The 24,005-nt window shown below is 43.3% G+C and overlaps 1 protein-coding gene across 1 annotated transcript in view; it reads left to right on the top strand.

Annotated features, from left to right (window-relative positions):
* Window positions 1-24,005, top strand: part of LOC102839285 (protein FAM124A-like) — a 131,385-nt gene that overhangs the window by 54,525 nt on the left and 52,855 nt on the right. Inside the window, exon 3 of the mRNA XM_006874149.1 lies at window positions 5,758-6,491. Coding sequence (XP_006874211.1) covers window positions 5,758-6,491 — 734 coding nt within the window. The remainder of the gene's footprint in view (window positions 1-5,757; window positions 6,492-24,005) is intronic.

Below are 24,005 nucleotides of genomic sequence, written 5' to 3'. Positions count from 1 at the left end.
TAGCGACCCTGTACAGGGTTTCCGAGGGTGTAAATCTTTACGGGAGTAGAAAGCCTCATCTTTCTCCCGCGGAGCAGCTGGTAGTTTCGAACCGCTGACATTAAGGTTCGCAGCCCGATTCGTAACCACTACGCTACCAGAGCTCCTTCAAATATGTATAATATTGTTATTTATTTAGTTACGTTGTAGGCATATGGATATTATCCTATCAGACACAGTGTTGTACTGAATGACAGATCTTGATAAGTTCTTTTTGATGATGATATGTTCAATTTGTCATTCCTGGCATAGTAAACCATGTAATTGGCAGGTTCAAAATTATCAATACCAGTCCGTTTCAACTTGCTAATGCCTAGGATATCGATGTTTGTGCGTTCTATTTCATTTTTAACAATTTCAGTTTTCCTAGATTCATAATTCGTACATTCCATGTTCTGATTATTAATGGATGCTTACAGCTGTTTTTCTTCATTTTGACTTGTGCTCCATCAGCAAATGAAGGTCCCGAGGGCTTTACTCCATTTGTGTCATCACCGTCTACTCTACTTTGAGGAGACAGCTCTTCCCCAGTCACATTTTTAGTGCCTTCCAACCTGAGAGGCTCATCTTCCAGCACTATCTCTGACAGTGTTACACTATTACTCATAAGGTTTTCAGTGACTAAATATTTGGAAGTAGTCCATCTCTCCTTCTTAGTCTGTCTTCCTCTGGAAGCTCATCTGAAACCTGTCCACCATGGGTGGCCCTGCTGGTGTTCAAAATACCTGTGGCATAGCTTCCAGAATTGCAGGAACACACAAGTCACCACAGTATGACAAACTGACAGACAAGTGGTGGGTTCTGACTCATAGTAACCCTGTTAGAGGGTTTCTGTTGAGCCACTGATGGATTTGAACCACCAGCTATATGGTTCAAACTGTCCTTGTATTCCAATGCATATCATACAGCGCCACATCAGAACTCCTGCTAGATAGCAGACCCTGCTATTTTTGGTAATGGGAGGTTAACATCGAAGCGTACCCAGTGTGACAAAAGTAAAAGGACCTACTGGGAACTGCTGTGGTGTATATAATGAATCCAGCACTCCCCTCTCAGTGTGCTGTACTGTGGTGGCTTGTGTATTGCTGCGATGCTGGGAGCCATGCCAGCAGTATTTTAAATGCCAGCAGGGTCACCCATGGTGGACAGATTTCAATAGAACTTACACACAAACACAGACTAGGAAGAATGACTTGGCAGTCTACTTCTGAAAAAGTTGGCCACTGAAAAGATGATGAGTAGCAGAACATTGCCTGATAAAGTGCCTGAAGATGAAATTGTCTGATAAAGTGTCTCAGACTGGAAGGCACTCAAAATACTACTAGGGAAGGAAAGAGCTGCCTCCTCAAAGTACAGTTAATCCTAATGACATGGATGAAGCAAAACTTTCCGGACCTTCATTTGCTGATGGGGCACAACTCAAAATGAGACGAAACAGTGGCAAACATCTGTTAATAATCATATGTAGAATGTATGAAGTATGTTGTTGTTGTTAGGTGCCTTTGAGTCACTCATAGTGACCCTGTATAGGGTTTCTGATGAGCGGTTGGTGAGTTTGAACCACTGACCTTATAGTTCAACTGTTCAACCTTTACAGTCCAGTCCTTATCCTACAGTGCCACACTAGGACTCTGTATGAAGTATTTGTGTTGGTGTTAAGTGCCATTGAGTCGATTCCAATTCATAGCGACCCAGTTTTTAAGAATTTCCATAGTGTTTCTAAGGAGCAGCTGGCGGGCTGGTGAGCCTGAACCACCAACCTTGTGGTTCAAATTGAATTGGAAGTTGTAATAATGAAATGAAATGCATAGTGATTGATATCCTTGGCATTAGTGAGCTGAAATGAGCTGATGTTGGCCACTTTGAATCAGATAATCATGTTGTCTACAATGCTGGCATTGACAAATTGAAGAGGAATGGCATCATGTTCATTGTCAAAATCACTCCTAAAGTACATCACTGTCAGTGCGAAGGTATATCCTGTCAACACACCTATAAGGGAGATGAGTCAATACGATTAGGATTCAAATTTATGCACCAACCACTGAATACCAAAGATAAAGAAGTTGACAATTTTTACCAAGTTCTGCAGTCTGAAATTGATCAAATATGTGGTGAGGATGCATTTTTAATTACTGGCAATTGGAATGCAAAAGTTGGAAATGAAGCAGAATTGGCAGCTGGAAAACACAGCCTTGGTGAGAGAAATACCAGAGATCGCATGATAGAATTTTGTAAGACCAACAACTTACTCATTGCAGATCCCATTTTTCAACAACACAAAAAGTGACTATACACATGAACCTCAACAGATACACAGGAATCAAATCCACCACATCCTTAAGAGGAGATGCTTGAGAAGCTCAATGCCACCAGTCAGAACAAAGCCAGGGGCCAGTTGTGGAACAAACTACCAATTGTTCATATGCAAGTTCAAGTTGAAGCTGAAAAAACTTCAGTCCATGAGAGCCAAAATACAACTTTGGTGTGGCACCATAGGGTAAGCACTTGACCTCAAGGTCGGTTTGAACCACAAAATTGGCAGTTCAAACTCACCAGCATCTCCTTGGAAACCCTATACAGGTTCGTTATGAGTCAAACCGATTTTACGGCACTTAACAACAGCTACATCTGAATTTAAAGACTATATCAAGATTAGGTTGGGATAAAGAACTAGGGCCTATGATGCAAACTGCTAAAACCCAAGTCCTTCTTGTCTCTCTTCTGGACTTTTCACTAGTCTTCTAGTTCCTTACTTTGCTTATAGCCTAACCTCCTCCCAGCTTAACCAAGCCATTTATTTAACCTCCCTTTGCCCCGTATCAGGAGCTCTGATAGCACTGTAGGATAGGCACTAGACTGTTAACCGCAGAGTCGGCAGTTGAAATCCACAAGCCGCTGCAAGGGAAAAAGAGGAGGCTTTCTGCTCCCATAAAGATTTACAGCTTCTGAAACCCTATACAGGGTGATTATGAGTCAGAATCCACATGATGACTGGGGGTAGGTTTGCCCATTCTTGGCTTTAATGCATTTTTCCAGCAGCCTCTGGTAGCATGTGTCAGAAATTACTCAAACCCCCCTCCTTACACATGTACTTGTTTGTGTACAGTTCTGCACCTTCGTAAACAGCTTCTGTCTCTCTGCAGTGATCCCCCCACAGTTTAGGTGGTTAGCGTTGAGATGTTGTTTGCCCTTCGAGACCTGCTCACTTGCTACCTTCTCTAGAAAGCATTCTTAGAAACCCTGGAAAGAGAGAGTTTGCTCTTTACTCTGTCATCTAGCAGCATACTGAAATAGCACTGTGCTTGTATTTAATGCATACAAATCTGGGGAGATATGTTCATTCAGAAAGAAAGAAGAAGTGAAGGAGGACAATTGAAACAACTCCTCCCACCATTTAACTCAGTGATCATGACTGCGTACTTTGTCATCCTTGGCTGCGGAGCCCTCTTGAGATCCTGTAAGCTCCTGTCTGCATCTTGGCCTGTTGAGTGCTGGTTAGTGTTTAAAGGTGCAAGCCATTCATCTCAGCTGCTATTCGATCCAAGAAACAGCAGTCTGGCTGTGTTGTAAGTCCATACCACTGGTACTTCATTGGTGATTCAAGGGACTTTCAGTGGTCATAGTGTTTACATGTAATTTTTAATTTGTGTGCACTTTGAAATTTAAACCCTGCCGGTGGCACTGTGGGTTCATGCACTGGACTGCAAAGTCAGTTTGAACCACAAGGTCGGCAGTTCAAGCTCACCAGTCGCTCCTTGGAAACCCTATTCAAGGTCGCTACTGGTGGGAACCAACCTGACAGCTCTTAACAACAACAAAGATGCAATATAGGCATATATCAGACTGAATTTCAATTTTTTTGCGTATGTGTTTCCTTGCTAAATCATCTTTAGAAGCTACTGAAAATTTTTCACGCCAGAGTCTATGCAAGCAGACACCTAGAATACACAGTGGTACTATCAATTCGAAACTGCAGTCACTGTGTGGGAGAAGGGTGAGACTGTTTGTTCCCGTAAAGATTTACAGCCTCAGAAACCCAATACAGGGTCATTATGAGTCAGAACCAACTCGGTACATAACCACCAACCAGTGATAACCCCATCGCTTGGTATATACTGATTGCTCAAGAAGTATGAGAAATAGATAGAAGGCAGTAACACACAGCTAACTTCACACATGAGATACAGAGTTGGGATGAAAATCAGACAGGGTTTGAGCCAACAGAATTAAATCATGTTATTGCAGGAGCACCAACCCATTTGGGATGTCATGTTTACCTACAACAAAAACAATGACCTACCATCCTGAAGGCTGACTGAGGTTATGGTTCCTAAAAGCACACCATGCTTCTCGTATGTAATTGGCCATGTGTTTACCCTATTCCTAGTACTCTTTGGGCACTGTTAGGCACATGTGTAGAAGCAGCTCTATTCTCAAGGAAGCTAGCCCCCAAATTCACAATTTACATATAGATCTCCTGATGACCCTCAAATTAGTCATAAAATTGTTTATATAAATACAAATATATGCATTGTCTAAAAGAGCAAGCCTTTGATCAGATATACCCATTGCCGACTCACAATGACTCCACAAAGTAGAACTGCTCCCAAGAGTTCCTGAGACTGTAAATCTTTACAGGAGCAGACAGCCTCGCCTTTTCTCCCAATGAGCTGCTGGTGGATTTAAGCTACTGATGTTGTAGTCAGCAGCTCAATGTATAATCCACCAGGGCTCCTTTTTATGGGATGTAATTTTCTGAATTTGAAAGATGCCAGTGTGGCCAGCACGTGGTTTCACTCCCAAGTGAAAGCATTGAATGAAACTGCTTCAGATGGGATTTGATGTTCCCAGGGGTCCTGCTAGACAATGTAGGGAGGGTCTGAGCTATTCAGGGACTGTGGCCTTCTGAGTGGACTTGACCCAAAGAGGGGACTAAAAGGCAGCATCTGTTGGGCAGTGGTGGCCTCCTAGACCCCTCTCCAACTCCAGCCCCAACTTCCATAGAAGTAAGCTCTAGTGGGGTTATTCATCCACCCCTATAGGAGGTAGGTACTGCTTGTCAACAGGATCCTCACTCCAGAAGGGCAAGCACTTTCTCATTCACCTAGCATAGTGTTGGACATGTAGGAAGGATTCCATAAGTGCCTGTTAAATTAATGAGCAAAGTAAACCAATGAGGTAAACAAACTTGTGGAGCGCAGTGGTCCGGGGTGTGCTGTTGAGTGGGTGTCTTTATGCACGACTGAAGGACACACGCTAGTCTTGTGCCATCCTCGTGGTCCACGGCATACTGAAAATTATGGCCCACAGGTTTCCATTGGCTGATTTTCCCAAGTCCACCATCAGCCCTTTCTCCCTAGTCTTTCTTTGGAAACCTTGCTCCTTCATTTAAACGGTGTGAACTTGAGGCCATGGCATTTACTCTCACTGCCTGTTTGCAGGATCAAATCAGTAGACTTGACTTTCTGTGGCCTAATAAGAAAGTACACACCGCTGATGAAATATACAGGAGCAAGATTTTCTGAACATTGTCCAGCTTGGGCACCGTTTATGCATTCTTTAGTCTTGCCCTGCTAGAGAGGTCCTAGGTTGTACCTGGGGCCAGAATACCACAGCGATTTTGGAGCCAAATAGGGAGAAATCAGTATGTCTTCCTGCCAGGCCAGCCAGCGCACCACTACTGCACACCTTCATGCCACAATTTGTTGTTTCCAGGTGATCTCTCTGTGGAAGAGGCTCAGGACCCGTTCCTGGTCAGCATCCACATAATAGCAGACCCGGGAGAATCCCAGCACCTGCAGGAGGCCATTGGCAAGGTCTTGGCTTGGATTCACCCAGACCTCCAGCTCTTCCGAGTCTCTGAGAGGAGGGCTTGTCGGAGGCGGAAGAAGGTCCCGAAAGCTGCGCAGCCGGCCCTGGCGGTGGTTCTCTTCCTGCAGGAGGAGTACGGAGAGGAGCAGATCCTGCAGCTGCACGGCACACTGCAGCGGCCGCCCTGGCACTTCCACCACACGGAGCGCGTGCACGGCCGCTTCCTGCCCTACCTGCCCTGCAGCCAGGACTTCTTCACCCTGGCTCCGGGGACCCCGCTCTGGGCTATCCGGCCCGTGCACTACGGCAAGGAAATCGTGCGCTTCACCATCTACTGCCGCCATGAGAACTACACCGACATCCTCAAGTTCTATGAGCTGATTCTCAGGCGGAGCCCCAGCCAGAGGAAAACGGACTTCTGCATCTTCCCCATCTTCTCCAATCTTGATGTGGATGTCCAGTTCTCTCTGAAAAGACTACCCTGCGACCAGACGCCAGTCCCCACCGACTCCTCCGTACTGGAGTTCCGCGTCCGGGACATTGGCGAGCTTGTGCCTCTCCTGCCGAACCCCTGCAGCCCCATCAGTGAGGGCCGGTGGCAGACGGAGGACCACGATGGAAACAAGATCCTTCTGCAGGTACTTTGTGGGCACTGTCCGTCTGTCTGTCTGTTGCCCTGTCTGTTTTAGAAAACAGAAGAACGAGTCCATTGGTTTGGCCGTGAAAAAGCAGAGAAGATCCATGACCCTGTGCCCTGTGAGCCCTAGACCAAGTTGTCCCCACTGTCTAAAGGAGACAGCCAAGGGCTCCGCTGGGTCTTCTTAATGAACTGTCAGGCCGTACCTTCTGCCGAGTCACTCCCAGTTCCTCCCTGGCTTCTGGGGATTTCACATGGACTAGCTGTCTGGGGAACTTGGGTATTAAAGATTTCTGAATCTCACACATTAGCTGTATAGCTGTAACTTCTTCAGAGGAATGTCAGGAAAACTCATCGACTTGAAAACTGTGAAATGTGTTGGCCTTCAACTGACAAGGTGTCTGTTCTCTTCTTCTCTGTACCTCCCCTGCTTTCCACCTGGCATTGGCAGCTGTTGGGCATAGGTTGTTTACATTATGGGGTCACATTAAAAGTGACTTCCTCATCAACATTGTAAGGGGTAAGATGCCTGTGGAGTTTCTGGTTTCATTAGGGCTATTGTTGTTGTTAAGTGCTGTCGAGTCGATTTCGACCCATAGCGACCCAGTACAGGGTTTCCGAGGTTGTAAATCTTTACGGGAGCAGACCGCCTCATTTTTCTCCCGCGGAACCGCTGGTAGTTCGAACCGCTGACCTTGAGGTTTGCAGCCCGATTCGTAACCACTCCGCTACCAGAGCTCCTTGTTGTTGTTGTTGTTGTTAAGTGCCGTCGAGTCGGTTCCGACCCATAGCGACCCTGTACAGGGTTTCCGGGGGTGTAAATCTTTACTGAAGTAGAAAGCCTGATCTTTCTCCCGCGGAGCAGCTGGTAGTTTCGAACCGCTGACCTTAAGGTTCGCAGCCCGATTCGTAACCACTACGCTACCAAGAGCTCCTTGTTAAGTGCTTTCAAATCGGTTCTGTCTCATAGTGACCCTGTATAAGGTTTCCTGGTGTGGCACTGTGGGTTAATGCGCCAAACTGCAAAGCCGCTTGAACTGCAAGGTCAGCGGTACAAGTTCACCAATCACTCCTCGGACACCCTATACAAGGTCGCTATGGGTCGGAACTGACTTGACGGCACTTAACAACAATGACAACATAAGGATTCCAAGGAGTGATAGTGGATTTGAACTGATGACCCTGAGGTTAGCAGTCCAGTACTTATCCTATAGCACCACACCAGGAGTTGAGTGAAGTACATTTTAAGGAAATAGATACTTACTATACTGCCCCTTCTATGATGAGTGTCTTGGCCCTTTTCTCCTCCCACACTTCCAATGGTTGCCCCAGACTTTTTAGAGAGCACTGATATACTCGGAGCTCCAAAATGCAGCCTATACATTTAAGAACGTCTTACTCCTGGCCTGTGGGGCAGTGGTGATTTAGTAGTAGAATTTTTGTGGTAGACCCCAGTTCAGTTCCATGCCAGTGCACAGCACGCACCACCACTATTCCTCTGTCCATGGAAGCATGTGTGATGGGAATGCTGAACAGGTTTTATTGGAGCTTCCAGACTAAGAGAGACTAGGAAGAAAGACCTGGTGATCTACTGCTGGAAATCAACCAATGAAAACCCTATGGATCCACAAGCAATCATGGGAATAGTGCAGGACCAGGCAGTGCTTTATTCCACTGTGTATAGGGTCACTATGAGTTGGGCTAGTTCAATGACTAGTAAGAGCAATAGCAATCCCTAGTTGTTGTTGTTGTTAAGTACCGTGGAGTTGGTTCCAACTCATAGTAACCCTGCATAGCGTTTCCGAGGCTGCAGATCTTTACAGGAGCAGAACACCTCATCTTTCTCCTGCGGAACAGCTGGTAGTTTCAAATTGCTGACCTTGAGGTTAGCAGCACGATTCATAACCACTACGCTACCTACCAGAGCAATCCCTAGTGCTTCCTGGTAAGTACTTTCCTGATAAATACTTTAGCGAACTAACAAGTAAACCACCTCCAAAAGTATGGGACTTTTTTCTCTTGTTGCTTCTGAAAAGCATCTGCTTCCTCGGTTTTCACATTTGGCTACCTGAAAGGAGAAAGCTGATAGTGAATTAGGGGACATGTTGTTGTTGTTAAGTGCTGTCAAGTCAGTTCTGACTCACAGCAACTGTGTATAGGGTTGGTGGGTTTGAACTGCCAACCTTGTGGTTCACAGTCCAGTGCTGATCGTACAGTGCCACACAAAGATGCAGAGTAAGGTTACTTGAATCATAGGTATAAAGTTTCACAGGTTTCGTTTATGTGGACATTAAACACTTAGACTATAACCTGTGTATGCTGGAATGGAGTAAGAATTTGGCAAATGTCTGACATACAACTAAGCCACATGACTCAAGTCAGAAAGGTCACCTTGAGATATTTACTCCTTACCCAGTTGCCATCCAGTGCCAACTCATGGTGACCCCAGCCGTTCTGAGCAGAGCCCTTAACTGGCTCACTCCGGTTCAACCCTGACTGAGAGTTGCATCTGAGCTGGCACAGATATTCCTGAGTTAGAATCTACATTTTAACAGTATCTTAAGGAGCTCTGGTAGCGTAGTGGTTACGAATCGGGCTGCAAACCTTAAGGTCAGCGGTTCGAAACTACCAGCCGCTCTGCGGGAGAAAGATGAGGCTTTCTACTCCTGTAAGGATTTACACCCTTGGAAACCCTGTACAGGGTCGCTATGGGTCGGAACCGACTCGACGGCACTTAACAACAACAACAACATGTACACATAGGAGTCCTGATGTGGCGCTGTGGGTTAATGCGCAGGCTACAAAGTGGTTTGAACTACAAGGTCCGTAGTTCAAGCTCTCCAGCCGCTCCTCAGAAACCCTGTACAGGGTCATTTTGGTCGGAACCGAGTTTGATGGCATTTAACAACAACATGTACACATAGGAACGTGGTAGCTCCATGTGATAAGCACTACATGTGGTAAGCACAAGTCCATGGTTCGAGCCCACCAGCAGCTCTGAGGGAGAAAAACGAGGCTTTCTGCTCCTGAGAAGATGTAACACCTGGGAAATCCTATAGAGGGCCACTGTGAGTGTGAATTTCCTCACGGGCACTTAACATAACAACATGAACACATAAGAATTACCCCAGAGTCTAAAAGATTCATCTGGAATCTTGTTAAAATGTAGGATCTGATTCACTGTTTCTGGGATGGAAATGGAAATTCTCACCAGGGGATTGAACCAGAAGGCACAGGAACAAAGGCCTGGTTCAGAGTAAAGTTGTGCTTCATGAGGTATCCAATGGTTAGTTTTCAGGAATGTATCACAGAAGCGTCTCTGGATGGATTCAAACCTCCATCCTTTCTGTTAGCAGCCATTTGCAGTACCCAGGGACTCCTAACTACTGAGAGGAAGGCAGCTAGTTTCCTGATTTCCCCTTAAGACAATACAGATAAGCTCAATAATATTGCTCAGAACATTGAACACTAGCATTTGCTCTATAATCCCTTTGGAAATGTGGGTGAAGTTTATCCTGTCTTTGAAGACTGCCTGTTCTTTATGCAAAATAGAATAAGTTGCACCAAGTAAAAGTTAATGACATGCAAAGTACTTAAGTTATACAAAACAACAATCCAATAAGACTGTGATTGTTTCTGAAGTGCTGCCATAGTTAGAGTACTTTTCTCTCTTGATCCCTGTAATAATGTAAATGAAAGAACGAAATAGGAAAGTCTGGCCTGAGCGCCTCTCAAAGCAACCATTGAAAGATTATTTCAAAAAACAGTCACAAATTTAAATGATTATACAATCTGTACAGGTGCAGGCTTTTGAAATTTAAAAAAAAGGTATCTTGAGACTCAAGAGTGTAGTCTTTGTTTAAAGTTGTACTATGTCTAGGAATTGAATTAATGTGGTCAGAAATTATCAGCCTCTTTATGATTCTTGAGAATGACCATTTGACCAGGGTATTATTAGTGCTCTAGCATGAGACATACACACTGCCATCTTTTAAAGTCCCTATTAAAATTAAAGAGCTTATGTTTCTGTCTTTGGCAAAATTTAAATATTTGGGTCATTGTGGGGGAAGTGTGCAATAGAGCCAGTGCCTTCTCCGGGTGTATTTCCATTTTCAACTGTATCTGTTTAGGTACTGCTTACAAATTTTTCACATTTGTGTAGACTGCACCTTGATCAAGCAGCAGAAAGTTACCTGAGATGAAGACTTGTCCTCTGCACCCTAACATGAGCATACTAACTACTCTGTCACATGAAAGGCAAACTAAAAATAGGTAGGAATATAGCTATGGTCCCTTATTATTATTATTTCCATATTGTGCATCTGCTTAGATGAGTGCAGTTATGCATTGAAGAAAATCTTGGTTGTATAGTTTTCTTAAAATCCAGATTGAATTTGATTGACTTCCTAGCCCTGCCCATTACACTCATATTTCTGGGGCCTCCTCTTTAATTTCTCTAGACACAGACCAGGTTGTTGTTCTCTGGGAGCTATTCACCCCATTATTAGAATTTGGAAGGGTGTTTTATGGAGCTCTGGCAAGATGGAAATCATTTCTCCTTTTTGGGCAGGGTCTTGCAGAGGAAAAAGGTGGGAGAAGGGAGGGAGATTGCTGGCATCAACCATCCGAGACCCCTCAGGAAAAGGCATCATAGAAATGTGAAGCAATGCTTGTTGATACTAAATGCAGCTTTCCAGAGTCAAGGACTGTTTTATGAGTCTGTCTTACCAGCCGCTCCTTGGAAACCCTACTCAGTATTGCTATGAGTGGGAACCGACTTGACAGCATAGCAACAATAACTGCACCCCCTAGAATCTAATTAACATTTACCTTGAACACACTCTATGTTCTTTATATAATATTTACATTTTATTGAAGATAATCTAATGTTGTTGCTAAATGCCATTCAGTTGATCCTGATTCTTAGCAACCCTGTATAGGTTCCTGAGGAATGGCTGGTGGGTTTGAACTGCCGACCTTGTGGTTCACAGTCCAGTGCTGATCCTACAGTGCCACTCCAGGAGTCCATAGATTATTTACATTTTATTGAAGATAATATGAAGAGACATACAGAGAATTGCATAAGTGTGCAGCTGAGTGAATTTTCACAAGTTGAAAAGTGTATAAGTAGCAGCCAGGTCCAGAAGCAGTACATTACCTAAAATGAACATAAATTTGCCGGCCACAGGAAAGGGGGAAATGTCTGTTCACAAGATGTGTGCTTATAACTGTGCTATCTTTTCTGTTATGTAGTCCTGGTATATAGCGCTTGTAGGATCCGCACTGGACCACTAACCACAAGATTGGCAGTTCAAACCTACCAGCCACTCCTTGGAAGCCCTATATAGGGTCACTGTGAGTCAGAACTGACTGGACAGCAACAACGTCCACCATTATCATTATTTACAGGTGCCTCGTGAGCACAATGAAGTGTTCTGGAATACCTATTCTTTGCAGTGTTATCCATGGTTTGTTATAATGTACACAGTCAAGTGTGTTTACCTATTCAATAAAGCACAAGTAAACAGCTTTCTGACATTCTCTCCTTACAGCCAAGATCCATCTATTGTCAGTAGTGCTATCCCTTGTACCCTGTCCTCTTGCGAATCCTGCTTGAAATTCTGGCAGCCCCTTGTCAATGTATTGCTGAAACCTTTATGAATTCTCTTCAGCAGAATTTTACTTATGTGTGATATTAATGATCCTATTCAATGATTTCCTCATTTTTTACCTTCCTTTCTTTGGGAGGGGCACAGATATCAATGGCTTCCAATTGGTTTGCCAAAGAGGCACAGATATGAATCTCTTCCAATTAGTTGGCCAGGTCTTTCAAATTTCTTGGCATCGACGAGTAAAAGTCTCTAGCCCTGCAGCAGTTTGTTGAAAGACTTCAGTTTGTTTTCCACAAATTCCTGGAACCTTGTTTTTCGCCAATGACTTTAGTGCAACTTGAACTTCTTCCTTGAGTACCATTGGTTCTTGATCATATGCTACCTCTTGAAATGACTGAGCGTTGACTGTTCTTTTTAGTGAAGTGACTCTGTATTTCTTCCATCTTTTCAATGCTGTCTGTGTCATTTCAATATTTTGTCCACAGAATCCTTCAGTATTTCAATTAGAGGCTTGAATTTTTTCTCAGTTCTTTCAGCTTGAGAAATGCTGAGTGTGTGCTTCCCTTTGGTTTTCTAACTCCAGGTCTTTGCCCATTTCATTATAATGCTTGGCTTTGTCTCCTTGAGCTGCCCTTTAAGAATTTCTGTGAACTCTTTTACTTCCTCATTTTTCCAGTTAGTCCCAGCATAGTTAATTATATAATTGTCTTATTTATAATGGCCAGTACCAGTCTATTTCAGTGCACTAATGCCTAGGATATTGATCTTTATGTGTTCCATGTGATTTTTTTATTTTCCTAGATTTCATACTTCATAGAGTTCACATTCTGATAATTAATACATATTTGCAGCTGTTTCTTCTCATGTTAAGTAGTGCCTCATCAGCAAATGAAGATCCTGAGAATTTTGCTCCATTCACATCATTAAAGTCCACTCTCCTTGAAGGATGCAGCTCTTTCCCAGTAGTGTTTGGAGTATTGGAGTATCTTCCAACCTAAGGGCCTCATCTTCTGGCACTATATCTGACACTCTTCCACTGCTATTCATGAAATTTTCAGTGGCTAACTGTTCAGAAGTAGCCTGCCTCGCCTTTCCCTAGTCTATCTTAGTCTGGAAGTTCTGCTGAAGCCTGTCCACTGTGGGTAACGCTGCTGGTGTTTAAAATGCCAGTTGCGTAGCTTCCAGCAGCACAGCAACACCCAAGCCACTGCAATACAACAAGCTGACAGTCAAGTGGTGATTATAGTTATATTTAAATTAATTAAAATGGAATAACATTGAAAATGCCATTCCTCTGTTACAATAGCCACATTTCAAGTGCTAGCGGCTAGCATATTGTTCAGTGACAATGTAGAACATTTCCATCATCACAGAAAGTTCTGCTGGACAGCACCATTTCAGAATGGACCAGATTATTGGCCTTGAGTTCTTTCACCTCAAAAAGAAAAAGGAAAAATTACCAATAACATGATTTGGAGTCTGTGAGACAAAAATATTTTTGGGAGAGATGTCCTGGGAAAGATGTCCCGCACTTCTCAAGTCCACAGAATGTCCTGAGCTGTGCTCTAGAGTAAGTACAGGCCGTCCACAGGCATTTCTGATTGCCCAGAAACACAACCGAGGGTACACAGCCATGTAGAGTTCAGGAAATCACAGCCGAGAGGGAGTCCTGGGCTTCAGCTCCCATAGGGAGAAGTGTTCTTCAGATAACCTCTCCTGACTGCTTTCTCTCAGCTGAATTTTTGGGAGTAAGTGGGAGTGAGCCTGTTTCTTTTATTCCCAGCCTAGTGTGTGGAGCACAGCTGTTCCATGTCGCTGATACGGCGCAAGAGCCACATGTCCCAGGACTCTGCCAAGCTGAGCTGTGTGTTGGCATCTTTTAAAAGATTCCCAAGGATTCTGACAAGGACACAGGCCACCCACCTCCTTTGGAGGCCTGCCATAGATTGCTATGAGCAGGGACAGAGTTCTCCTGAGGAAGCAGTGTGGGCCCATTCACACACAGACAGAAGTGCTGTTGAGAATCCAATTCTACACACAGATATGACTGCACTATTGCCTAGGAAATGCCAAAAATAGGTTGTTCCATGTCTTTAAAATAGAGAGATAATTTAATAATGATGCCTAAGTCCATGGAAGACTTGTTCCATGGAAGATGGTCACCAGCTATTCTTTTACTCAAAAGGCAGAAGAAGAAATGAACTTAAACAGAAGGTTTTTAGGTAGATGTTAAAAAGCAAGAAATACTGACAGAAAAAAAAAAAAAAAGTTCTAAGTTAAAATTAGTTGCTAGGCTGAATCTTATGCTTGTCTTCACTAAAAGAACTAGTTGTCGTTAAGTTGATTCCAACTCATGGAGACCCCATGTGCATCAGAGTAAAACTGTGCTTCATAGAGTGGCTGGTTTCCGGAAGGAGATCACCAGACCTTTCTTCTGAGGTACCTATGGGCAGACTAAACCTCCAACCCTTAGGTTAGCAGTCAAGCACATTGCCTATATGTACCACTCAGGGACTGTCTTTACGTGTGGTGGTTTTTGTGTGCCATCAAGCTGGTACCAATTCATAGTGACCCTGTGCAGGGTTTCTGGGGCTATAAATCTTTACAGGAGTAGAAAGCCTCATCTTTCTCCCAAGGAGCCACTGGTGGATTTGAATTGCTAACCTGCAGTTAGCAGCCAGCTCATAATCCACTACGCTGCCAGGCTCCACTGGAGAACTGAAAAGATTGCATCACATAAGCTAGTTTACTTGTCTCCTTTATACAGTGAGATCGACTAGATGGGACCCCTAGCACTGGAGATATGATTAGACTGACAGGAGCTTCAGAGACTTGTTTTTGAAGAAAATAGAGAAGACTTGTTCTTTGTTTGTGAGGTATCACCTGCCATTTTCTGGTTATGATCCAAAACTGCCCAGAGAAGTAAGGAGGTGAAGCAGATGAAGAGAGTAAAGCAAATAGCAAAGAGAGATCGTTTTGTTCCACTTTACCGTACACATTCCAGAGCTGGACTCCATAGCAGAGATTCTTAGACCCCAAACTGAGGATTGAGCATGCATGTGTTTATGCTCATTGCCATAAAACGTGCATCAGATCATGTCTTTTTCAAGATGAGGACTCTCCAGGACTTCCCACAGTCCCATCTAAACCTTCACCATGGCTTAAATAAAGCCTTGTGTCAGCTGCCCTGCTCACCTCTCTGGCCTTGTTCTCTACTGCTCACCCCACTAGCTCCACCTGCTCTTCCACATTGGCTGCTTTCTGTGTCTCAGATTCATCAAGGACATAACCGGCCTCAGGACCTTTGCACTTACTGTTCTCTACCTGGGATGATCTCTTCCAAAATCTTCACATTATATGTTCCTTTTCAGGTTTCAGAGAGACCACCCCAGCAGCATCCTTTTTCCACCTCCAAGTACATTCCGTTACATCATCTTTTCCTTTTTATGCACCTACTAAGTCTGGTGTGACGCTGGTGTGGCACTGGACTGCAAGGTTGCTTTGAACAGCAAGGTTTGTAGTTCAAGCTTGCCGGCCGCTCCTTGCGGAGCCTATGCGGGGTCTTTATGAGTTGGAACCAACTCGATGGCACGTAACAACAACAACATTATATAAGGAGCCTTGGTATCACTGAGGGTAAGCACTGGGCTGGTAACCACAATTAGCAGTTCACACCCACCAGCTGCTCTTCAGAAGAAAGATGAAATGTCTGCTCCTGTAAAGATTTAATCTCAGAATCTTCGTTTCAGAGTTCTGATTGCACTTGGTGACAGTGAGTTCGATTTTTTGAGTAACCACTATATAAAATTACCAGATGTCTTTACCTATTTGCTTGTATTCTCAAATGTATTAATTAAAGTTAGGGAAGAGCGGCAAGAGCCATAATTTAAAATGTGAAATATCAAAGGTGTCTGTGGCCTCTATATGGCCTTGAATGCCTGGATTTTGACCCTTTGTAAACATTTATTGGGAAATCCTTCTTCACTAGACTTTCGAGTAGCCCACAGCCCATTGTTATTGTTGTTAGGGGCCGTCAAGTTGGTTCGGACTCATTGTGACATTGTGCAAAACAGAATGAAACACTACCTTGTCCTTCACCATCCTCACAATCATCAAGCTTGAGCCCATTGCTGCCGTTGCTGCTAGTCCAGCTCTCTGGGGGGCTCTTCCTCTTTCTCATTGACCCTCCGCTTTACCTAGCAAGAAGTCCTTCTCCAGGGATTGATCCCTCCTGATAACATCCGAAGTATGAGAGGAAGTTTCACCATCCTGGTTTCTAGGGAGCATGCTGACTGCACTTCTTCCAACACAGATTTGGTTGTTTTCTTATCAGTCCATGTTCTTCTCCAACAGCATAATTCAAATGCATCCATTCTTCTGCCATTTTCCTTATTCACTGCCCAACTTTCGCATGCATATGAAGCTATTGAAAATACCATGGCTTAGGTCGGGCACACTTTAGGTCTCAAACTGCTATGTTAAAGAGTCCCTGTGAGGCAGATTTGTCTAATGCAATACATGGTTTGATTTCTTAACTGTTGCTTCTATGAGTGTTGATAGTGGATTCAAGCAAACTGTAGTCTTTGACAGCTTCAGTCCTTTATTTATCATGATGATATTTATTGGTCCAGTTGTGAGAATTTTTGTTTTCTTTACATTGAGGTGCAACCCATACCGAAAACTGTGGTCTTTTATCTTCATCAATAAATATTTTAAGTTCTCTTTGCTTTCAGCAAGCAAATTGTATCATCTGCGTATAGCAAGTTATTAATGAGCTTGCTGCCAATTTTGATGCCACATTCTGCTTAATATAATCGAACTTCGCAAATTAGTTGCTCAGCATACAAATTGAACAAGTATGATGAAAGAATACAACCCTGTCGCACAACTTTCCTGATTTTAAACCATTCAGTGTCCCTTTGTTCTGTTTAAACAACTTCCTCTTGATCTATGTACAGGTTCCTCATGAGCACAATTAAGTGTTCTGGAATACTCATTCTCTGTAATGTTGTACATAGCTTGTCATGATCCACACAGTCAAAATCCTTTGCCTAGTCATTGAAGCACAATAAACATCTTTCTGGTATTCTCTGCTTTCAGCCAAGATCCATCTGATGTCAGTAACCGTATCCCTCTTTTCATGTCTTCATATGAATCCAGTTTGAACCGTTGGCATTTCCCATCAGTGTACTGTTGGAGCTGTTTTTGAATTGTCTTTAGTACAATTTTACTTGGTTGTGATGTTAATAATACTGATTTCTGCATTCCATTGGGTCACTTCTTTTTGGAATGGGCACACATATGGATCTCTAACTAATTTCTTGGCATAGATGAGTAAGTGCCTTATTGCTGCATCATTTTGTTGAAGGATTTTAATCTGTAGTCCATCAATTCCTGGAGCCTCATTCTTTGCCAGTGTCTTCAGTGTACCTTGGACTTCTTCCTTCAATACCATTGGCTCTTGATCATATGCTACCACTTGAAATTGTTGATCATGCATTTCTTTTTGGTACAATGACTCTGTGTATTCTTTATATCTTCTTTTGATGCTTTCTCCATAATTCAGTATTTGCCCATGGTGGTTGTGGTGATGTGGCCATGGAGTCAGTTCCAACTCATAGCAACCTTGTATAGCATTTCTGAGGCTGTAAATTTGTATAGAAACAGAACGCCTCATCTTTCTCCCATGAAACAACTGGTAGTTTCAAACTGCTGACCTTGAGGTTAGCAGCCTAACTCGTAACCACTACATTACCAGAGCATTGTTGTTGTTGTTGTTGTTGTTGTTGTTAGGTGCCATTGAGTCAGTACTGACCCATACCTACCTTATGCACAGCAGAACAAAACACTGCCCGATCCTGGGCTAACTTCACTACTGTTGCCACGCTTGAGTCCATCGATGCTGCCACTTGGCCAATCCATCTCGCTGAGGGTCTTCCTCTTTTTCTCTGTCTCTCTACCTTACCAAACATGATATCCTTCTCCAGTGACTGGTGCCTCCTGACAATATGTCCGAAGTATTAGAGATGAAGTTTGGCCATCTTGGCCTCCAAGGAGCACTCTGGCTGCACTTCTTCCAAAACAGATCTATTGGTTCGTCTGGCAGCCCATGGCACCTTCAGTACTCCTCCAACACCATAACTCAAAAGCATCAATTATTCTATGGTCTTCCTTATTCACTGTCCACCTTTCACATCCGTATGAGGTTATTGAAAATACCATAGCTTGGGTCAGGTGCACCTTAGTCCTCAAGCTGACATCTTTGCTCTTCAACACTTTAAAAAGTCTTGTGCAGTAGATTTGCCTAATGCAGTATATCATTTGATTTCTTGACTGCTGCTTCTGTGAGTGTTAACAGTTGATCCAAGAAGAATGGAGTCCTTGACAACTTCAATCTTTTCTCCGTTGATACGAATGTTGTTTATTGGGTCCAGTGGTGAGGATTATTGTTTTCTTTACATTGAGATGTAATCCATACTGAAGGCTGTGCTCTTTGATCTTCATCAGTAAATGTTTTAAGTCCTCTTATCTTTTAGCAAGCATAGAATCCTTCAAAATTTCAAGTCAAGGCTTGCATGTTTTCTTCAGCTTGAAAATCCTGTATGTGTCCTCTTTGGCTTTCTAAGTCCAGGTCTTTGCACATTTCATTATAATCCTTGACTTTGTCTTCTCAGTCTGCCCTTAGAAATTTTCTGCTCTGCTCTTTTACTGCCTCATTTCTTCCATTTGCTTAAGCATCTCTATGCTGAATAGCAAGTTTCAGAGTTTCTTCTGACATTCATTTCAGTCTTTTCCTTCTTTCTTGTCTTCTTAATGGCCTTTTGCTTTCTATTTGTATGATGTTCTTGGTGTCATCACACAACTCTTCTGAAGTTCAGTCATTTGTGTCAAATGCATCAAATCTTTTCTTAAGATGATCTCTAAATTCAGTTGGGGTATGTTCATGGTCAAAGTTTGGCTCTTGTGTACTTGTAATTTTCTTTAGCTTCAGCCTGAACTTGCTTGTTTTGGCTGATGATTTAGAGCTTTTCCACCATCTCTTTCCATAGATGTAGTCAATTTGATTTTTATGTATTCTACCTGATGTGTATAACCATCAGGGCTCCATGTGTATAACCACCTTACATGTTGTTTAAAAAGGTATTTGCAGTGAAGAAGTCATTGGTCTTGCAAAATTCTACCTTGCATCCCATGTAAACTATCACATAATTCACAATAAAAAACTTAAAAAAAAATTCTATCATGCAATCTCCAGCATCATTTCTATCACCAAGGTCATATTCTCCAACTTCTGATCTTTCTTCTTTGTTTCCAACCTTTGCATTCCGATCACCGGTAATCATCAATACATCTTGATTGCATGTTTGATCAATTTCAGACAATGTTGGTAGAATTCTTCAGTTTCTTCATCATTGGCTTTAGTGGCTAGTGCATAAATAAGAATAATAGTGGTATTAATTGATCTTCCTTGTAGGTATATGGATATTATCCTATCACAGATAGTTTTATATTTCAAAATCGATCTTGAAATGCTCTTTTTGATGATCAAAGCGACACCATTTCTCTTTCATTTGTCATTTCTGGAATAGTAAACTATATAATTGCCAGATTCAAAATGGCCAATACCAGTCCACTTCAGCTCACTAATGCCTTGAACTCCTGGTGTGGTGCTGTAGGAGAAACACTGGACTGGGAACCACAAGATCTGTGGTTCAAACCCACCGTTACTCCTTGGAAACTCTGTACAGGGTTACTATGAGTCAGAATCAACCTGACAGCATTTAACAACAACAACAATGCCTAGCATATCAGTCTTTATGCATTCCACATCATTTTTGATAACTTTAAACTTTCCTAGATTCATATACTTCATACATTCCATATTCCTATTGTTGATGGAAGGAATTATGGTAGCATTACGATTATGAGTTGGTTTGCTCACCTCAAGGTCAGCAGTTCGAAACTACCAGCTGTTCCATGGGAGAAAGACTAGGCTTTCTGCTCCCGTAAAGATTTATAGCCTTGGAAACCTTATTCAGGTTTGCTATGAGTCAGAACTGATTCCATGGCACATAACCACCACCACCACCATTGTCGATGGATGTTTACAGCTGTTTCTCCTTCTTTTGAGTTGTGCCTCATCAGTAAATGAAGGTACCTAAAGCTTTGCAACTCCACTTTGAGAAGGCAACTCTTTCCCAGTGGTATTTTGAGTGCCTTCCAACCTGAGGGGCTCATCTTCTAACACTATATCTGGCAATATTCTGGTGCTATCTGATAGTGTTCCACTGCTATTCATAAGGTTTTCAGTGGCTATCCATTCAGAAGTAGTCTGACTCTCCTTCTTCCACCTCTGTGTTATTCTGGAAGCTCAGCTGAAAGCTGTCCACCATGGGTGACCCTGCTGGTATAAAAGTTCTGGTGACATAGCTTCTAGCATCGGAACAACACACAAGTCACCACAGTATGACAAACTGACAGTTGAGTGGTGGTCACAGCCCATAGAGATAGCATACCTGTAAGCCAACCAGTGCAGCTAAGTGTTCCAGGTTCTGTGATTTTAAAGTTACATGACAGTCTGTGGTGTAGGCTTTGGAGCCATATGTATTTGGATTTAATCCAGATTTCTCTACCGACTAGCTAAGTGCCCTTGAGCTGGTTCCATGATGTTGGTGAACCTCCATGCCCCAATCTGAAAATGTAGGATAATAATTCTTCCCTTGCAGACATTTAGAAAAAGTACTTTGTGCCTCTTATTAGACAGCTAGTGACAAGACTGTAACTACACAATGGATGAACTGGTTGATGCTGACAGGGCACAGGGAAGGTAACAGGAAAGACTTTTAGAAGACCATTGTCTGAGCTGAAGGTAGGTATTAGTCCAGGCACCAGAGTAATCTGGGGTCCTGGGACCCAGGGGAGCAGAAGACTGTGAAGCCCTGGGCAGTAGTCCACGTCTGAGCTTCAGTCCTAAGGACAGGGGGGGCCTCTGGTGAGTGGCACACTCAGGCAAAAGCAAATTCACTCTTCAGTTGCTACCTGTTCACTCTACTCCAGAAAACATACAGAATCCGACTATTTCCCATCAGCGCCGAGCCAGTGGCATTTCCTCAGGAGCCTGCTGAGTAGACCTTCCCCCTTTCAGTCCACTCTCATCCGGATAGACCACATGTCAGACCATGGAACGCCTCGGCTCAAAACACAGCAGTGGCTCTGAGTAAAAGCCATTCCTCAAAGCAGCTATGAGAGCCTCTTCTCACCTATTCCTCGCCTTACCCTCCTTCCCACCATTCCAGCAACACTGACCTCATAGCTGTTCTTTCAGAAAACCTTGACCTCTCTGGTCCCAGAGAGCTCTACTTGTGAGGCCTTATTCTTTCACACACAGGCACATGGTACCACTTAACAACTTTCAAATTTTTTTTAAGGTTTTATTGTCAATTAAATGCTAGTTTACATGGGAGAACATTAGTGCTTATACTCATTGATTCATTGCAATGATTACAATCTCCTCCATGTATCATCATTTAGTGGTATTTGCTTCTAGTCCCTCTGTCTTTGTTTTTGTTTTTTTAGTTTTTATTGTGACTTCAGTGCTAGCTTACATGGGAGAACATCAGTTTTACATTGCTCATTGCATCACAGTGATTACAAATCTCCTCAATGTATCATTATTCAATGGCACTTGCTTCTATTCCCTGTTTTGTTGTTGTTGTTGTTGTTGTTTGTTTAGTTTAGTTTCTGGGGGGAGGGGTATGGATGGACACAGAAACACTCAGGAATGCAAACAAAAGGCACAACCAAAGGGCACATTCTGCAAGCCTGCCTCCTGGCCGCCAGCACACAGTCTTTCTCTTTCCATGAATCTAGAGTCCTCAGCTGCTCCCTCTCTTCATGTCCCCATCCCTGCTTCCATCTCTGGTGTTGCTGCTTCTCTGGATAGGATCCCACATTCCACTCATGCTTTTCTCCACTGATGGTCTTAGGGTCCTCTGTTCCTGCACTGTAACTACTCCCCCTTTTTGTTGCAAAATTCCTGCCCTCATAGTTGTGACAGTCACAATTAGTCATGATAACAATTACTAACTATTGAATCATAAGAATCTTATCCCATCTCCTTTCACCAGACCAATGTAGGCAAACCACGTAACACCTTTTGACATTGTATATTTTCTTCACTATGTGTTTCTTATCTTCCACATATGAATGTAACAACATTGAGGGTATAACTGGATTTGTTGCCCACTGTTGTAGCCCTGGTCCTTATAACAGTGTCTGACACACTAGAGACACTCAGAAAGTATTTGTGGAATAATTGAAAGAAGAAAATGCATACATGGTGGAAGCACTTAGTAGAGAAGTAGGAAAATAGGAGGCTGTTACAGGGGTGTGCAGGGAGACGGTGAGGAGGTGGTTGTTGTTGTTATTGTGGTTGTTGTTGTGAGGTGCCATCGAGTCAGTACCGACTTGTAGCAATCTTAGGCACAGCAGAACGAAACACTGCCTGATCTTGGGCCAAGCTTGAGCCCACTGATGCTGTCACTTTGCCAATTCATCTTGTTGGGGGTCTTCCTCTTTTTCTCTGACCCTCCACATTACCAAACATGATATCCTTCTCCAGCAGCTGGTCCCTCCTGACAATATGTCTGAAGTATGAGAGATGAAGTTTGGCCTCCTGGCCTCCAAGGAGCACTCTGGCTGCACTTCTTCCAAAACAGATCTATTGATTCTTTTGGCAGCCCATGACACTTTCAATATTCTCCTCTAACACCATAACTCAAAAGCATCAATTTTCCTACAGTCTTCCTTATTCATTGTCCAGCTTTCACATGCAGATGAGGTTATTGAAAATACCATGGCTTGGGTCAGATGCACCTTAGTCCTCAAGCTGACATCTTTGCTCTTTAACACTTTAAAAAGATCTTGTGCAGCAGATTTGCCCAATGCAATATGTCGTTTGATTTCTTGACTGCTGCATCCATGAGTGTTAATAGTTGATTCAAGAAGAATGACGTCCTTGACAACTTCAATCTTTTCTCCATCTATAAGAATGTTGTTTATTGGTCCAGTGGTGAGGATTTTTGTTTTCTTTACACTGAGATCTAATCTATACCAAAGGCTGTGCTCTTTGATGTTGTTGTTGTTAAGTGCTGTCGAGTTGTTTCTTACCCTGTGTAGGGTTTCCAAGGAGCAGGTGGTGAGCTTGAACCTCCGACCTTGCAGTTCAAACTGACTTTGCAGTCTGGCGCATTAACCCACAGCGCCATACCAGGACTCCACACTTTGATCTTCATCAGTAAATAGTTTCAGTCTTCTTGACTTTCAGCAAGCAAGCTTGTTTCATCTGCATATCACAGGTTGTTAATGAGTCTTCCTCCAATCCTGATGCCACATTTTTGTTCATATAACCTAGCTTCTCAGTTTACTTGCTCAGCATATAAGTATGGAGAAAGAATACCACCCTGTCACACACCATTCTTAATTTTGAACCATTCAGTGTTCCCATATTCCATTCAAACAACTGCCTCTTGGTCCATGTTTAGAGATGGTTACTGGGGTGTGTGTAGGGAAATGGCGAGGAGGGGGTTACAGGGATGTGTGTAGGGAGATGATGATGAGGGGGTTACAGGGTATGTGCAGGGAGATGGTTAGGGGGTTATAGGGGTGTGTGTAGGGAGATGGTGAGGAGAGGGTTACAGGGGTGTGTAGGGAGATGAGGAGGGGGTTATAGGGGTGTGTAGGGAGATGGTGAGAAGGGGATTACAGGGTGTGTGCAGGGAGATAATGATGAGGGGGTTACAGGGGTGTGTAGGGAGATAATGATGAGGGGGTACAGGGTATGTGCAGGGAGATGGTGAGGGGGTTACAAGGGTGTGTGTAGGGAGATGGTGAGGAGGGGGTTA

Source organism: Chrysochloris asiatica, unplaced genomic scaffold (genome assembly GCF_000296735.1).
Source record: "Chrysochloris asiatica unplaced genomic scaffold, ChrAsi1.0 scaffold00263, whole genome shotgun sequence".
NCBI classification, from domain to species: Eukaryota; Metazoa; Chordata; class Mammalia; order Afrosoricida; family Chrysochloridae; genus Chrysochloris; species Chrysochloris asiatica.
This window is presented reverse-complemented; position numbering and strand designations above follow the sequence as displayed.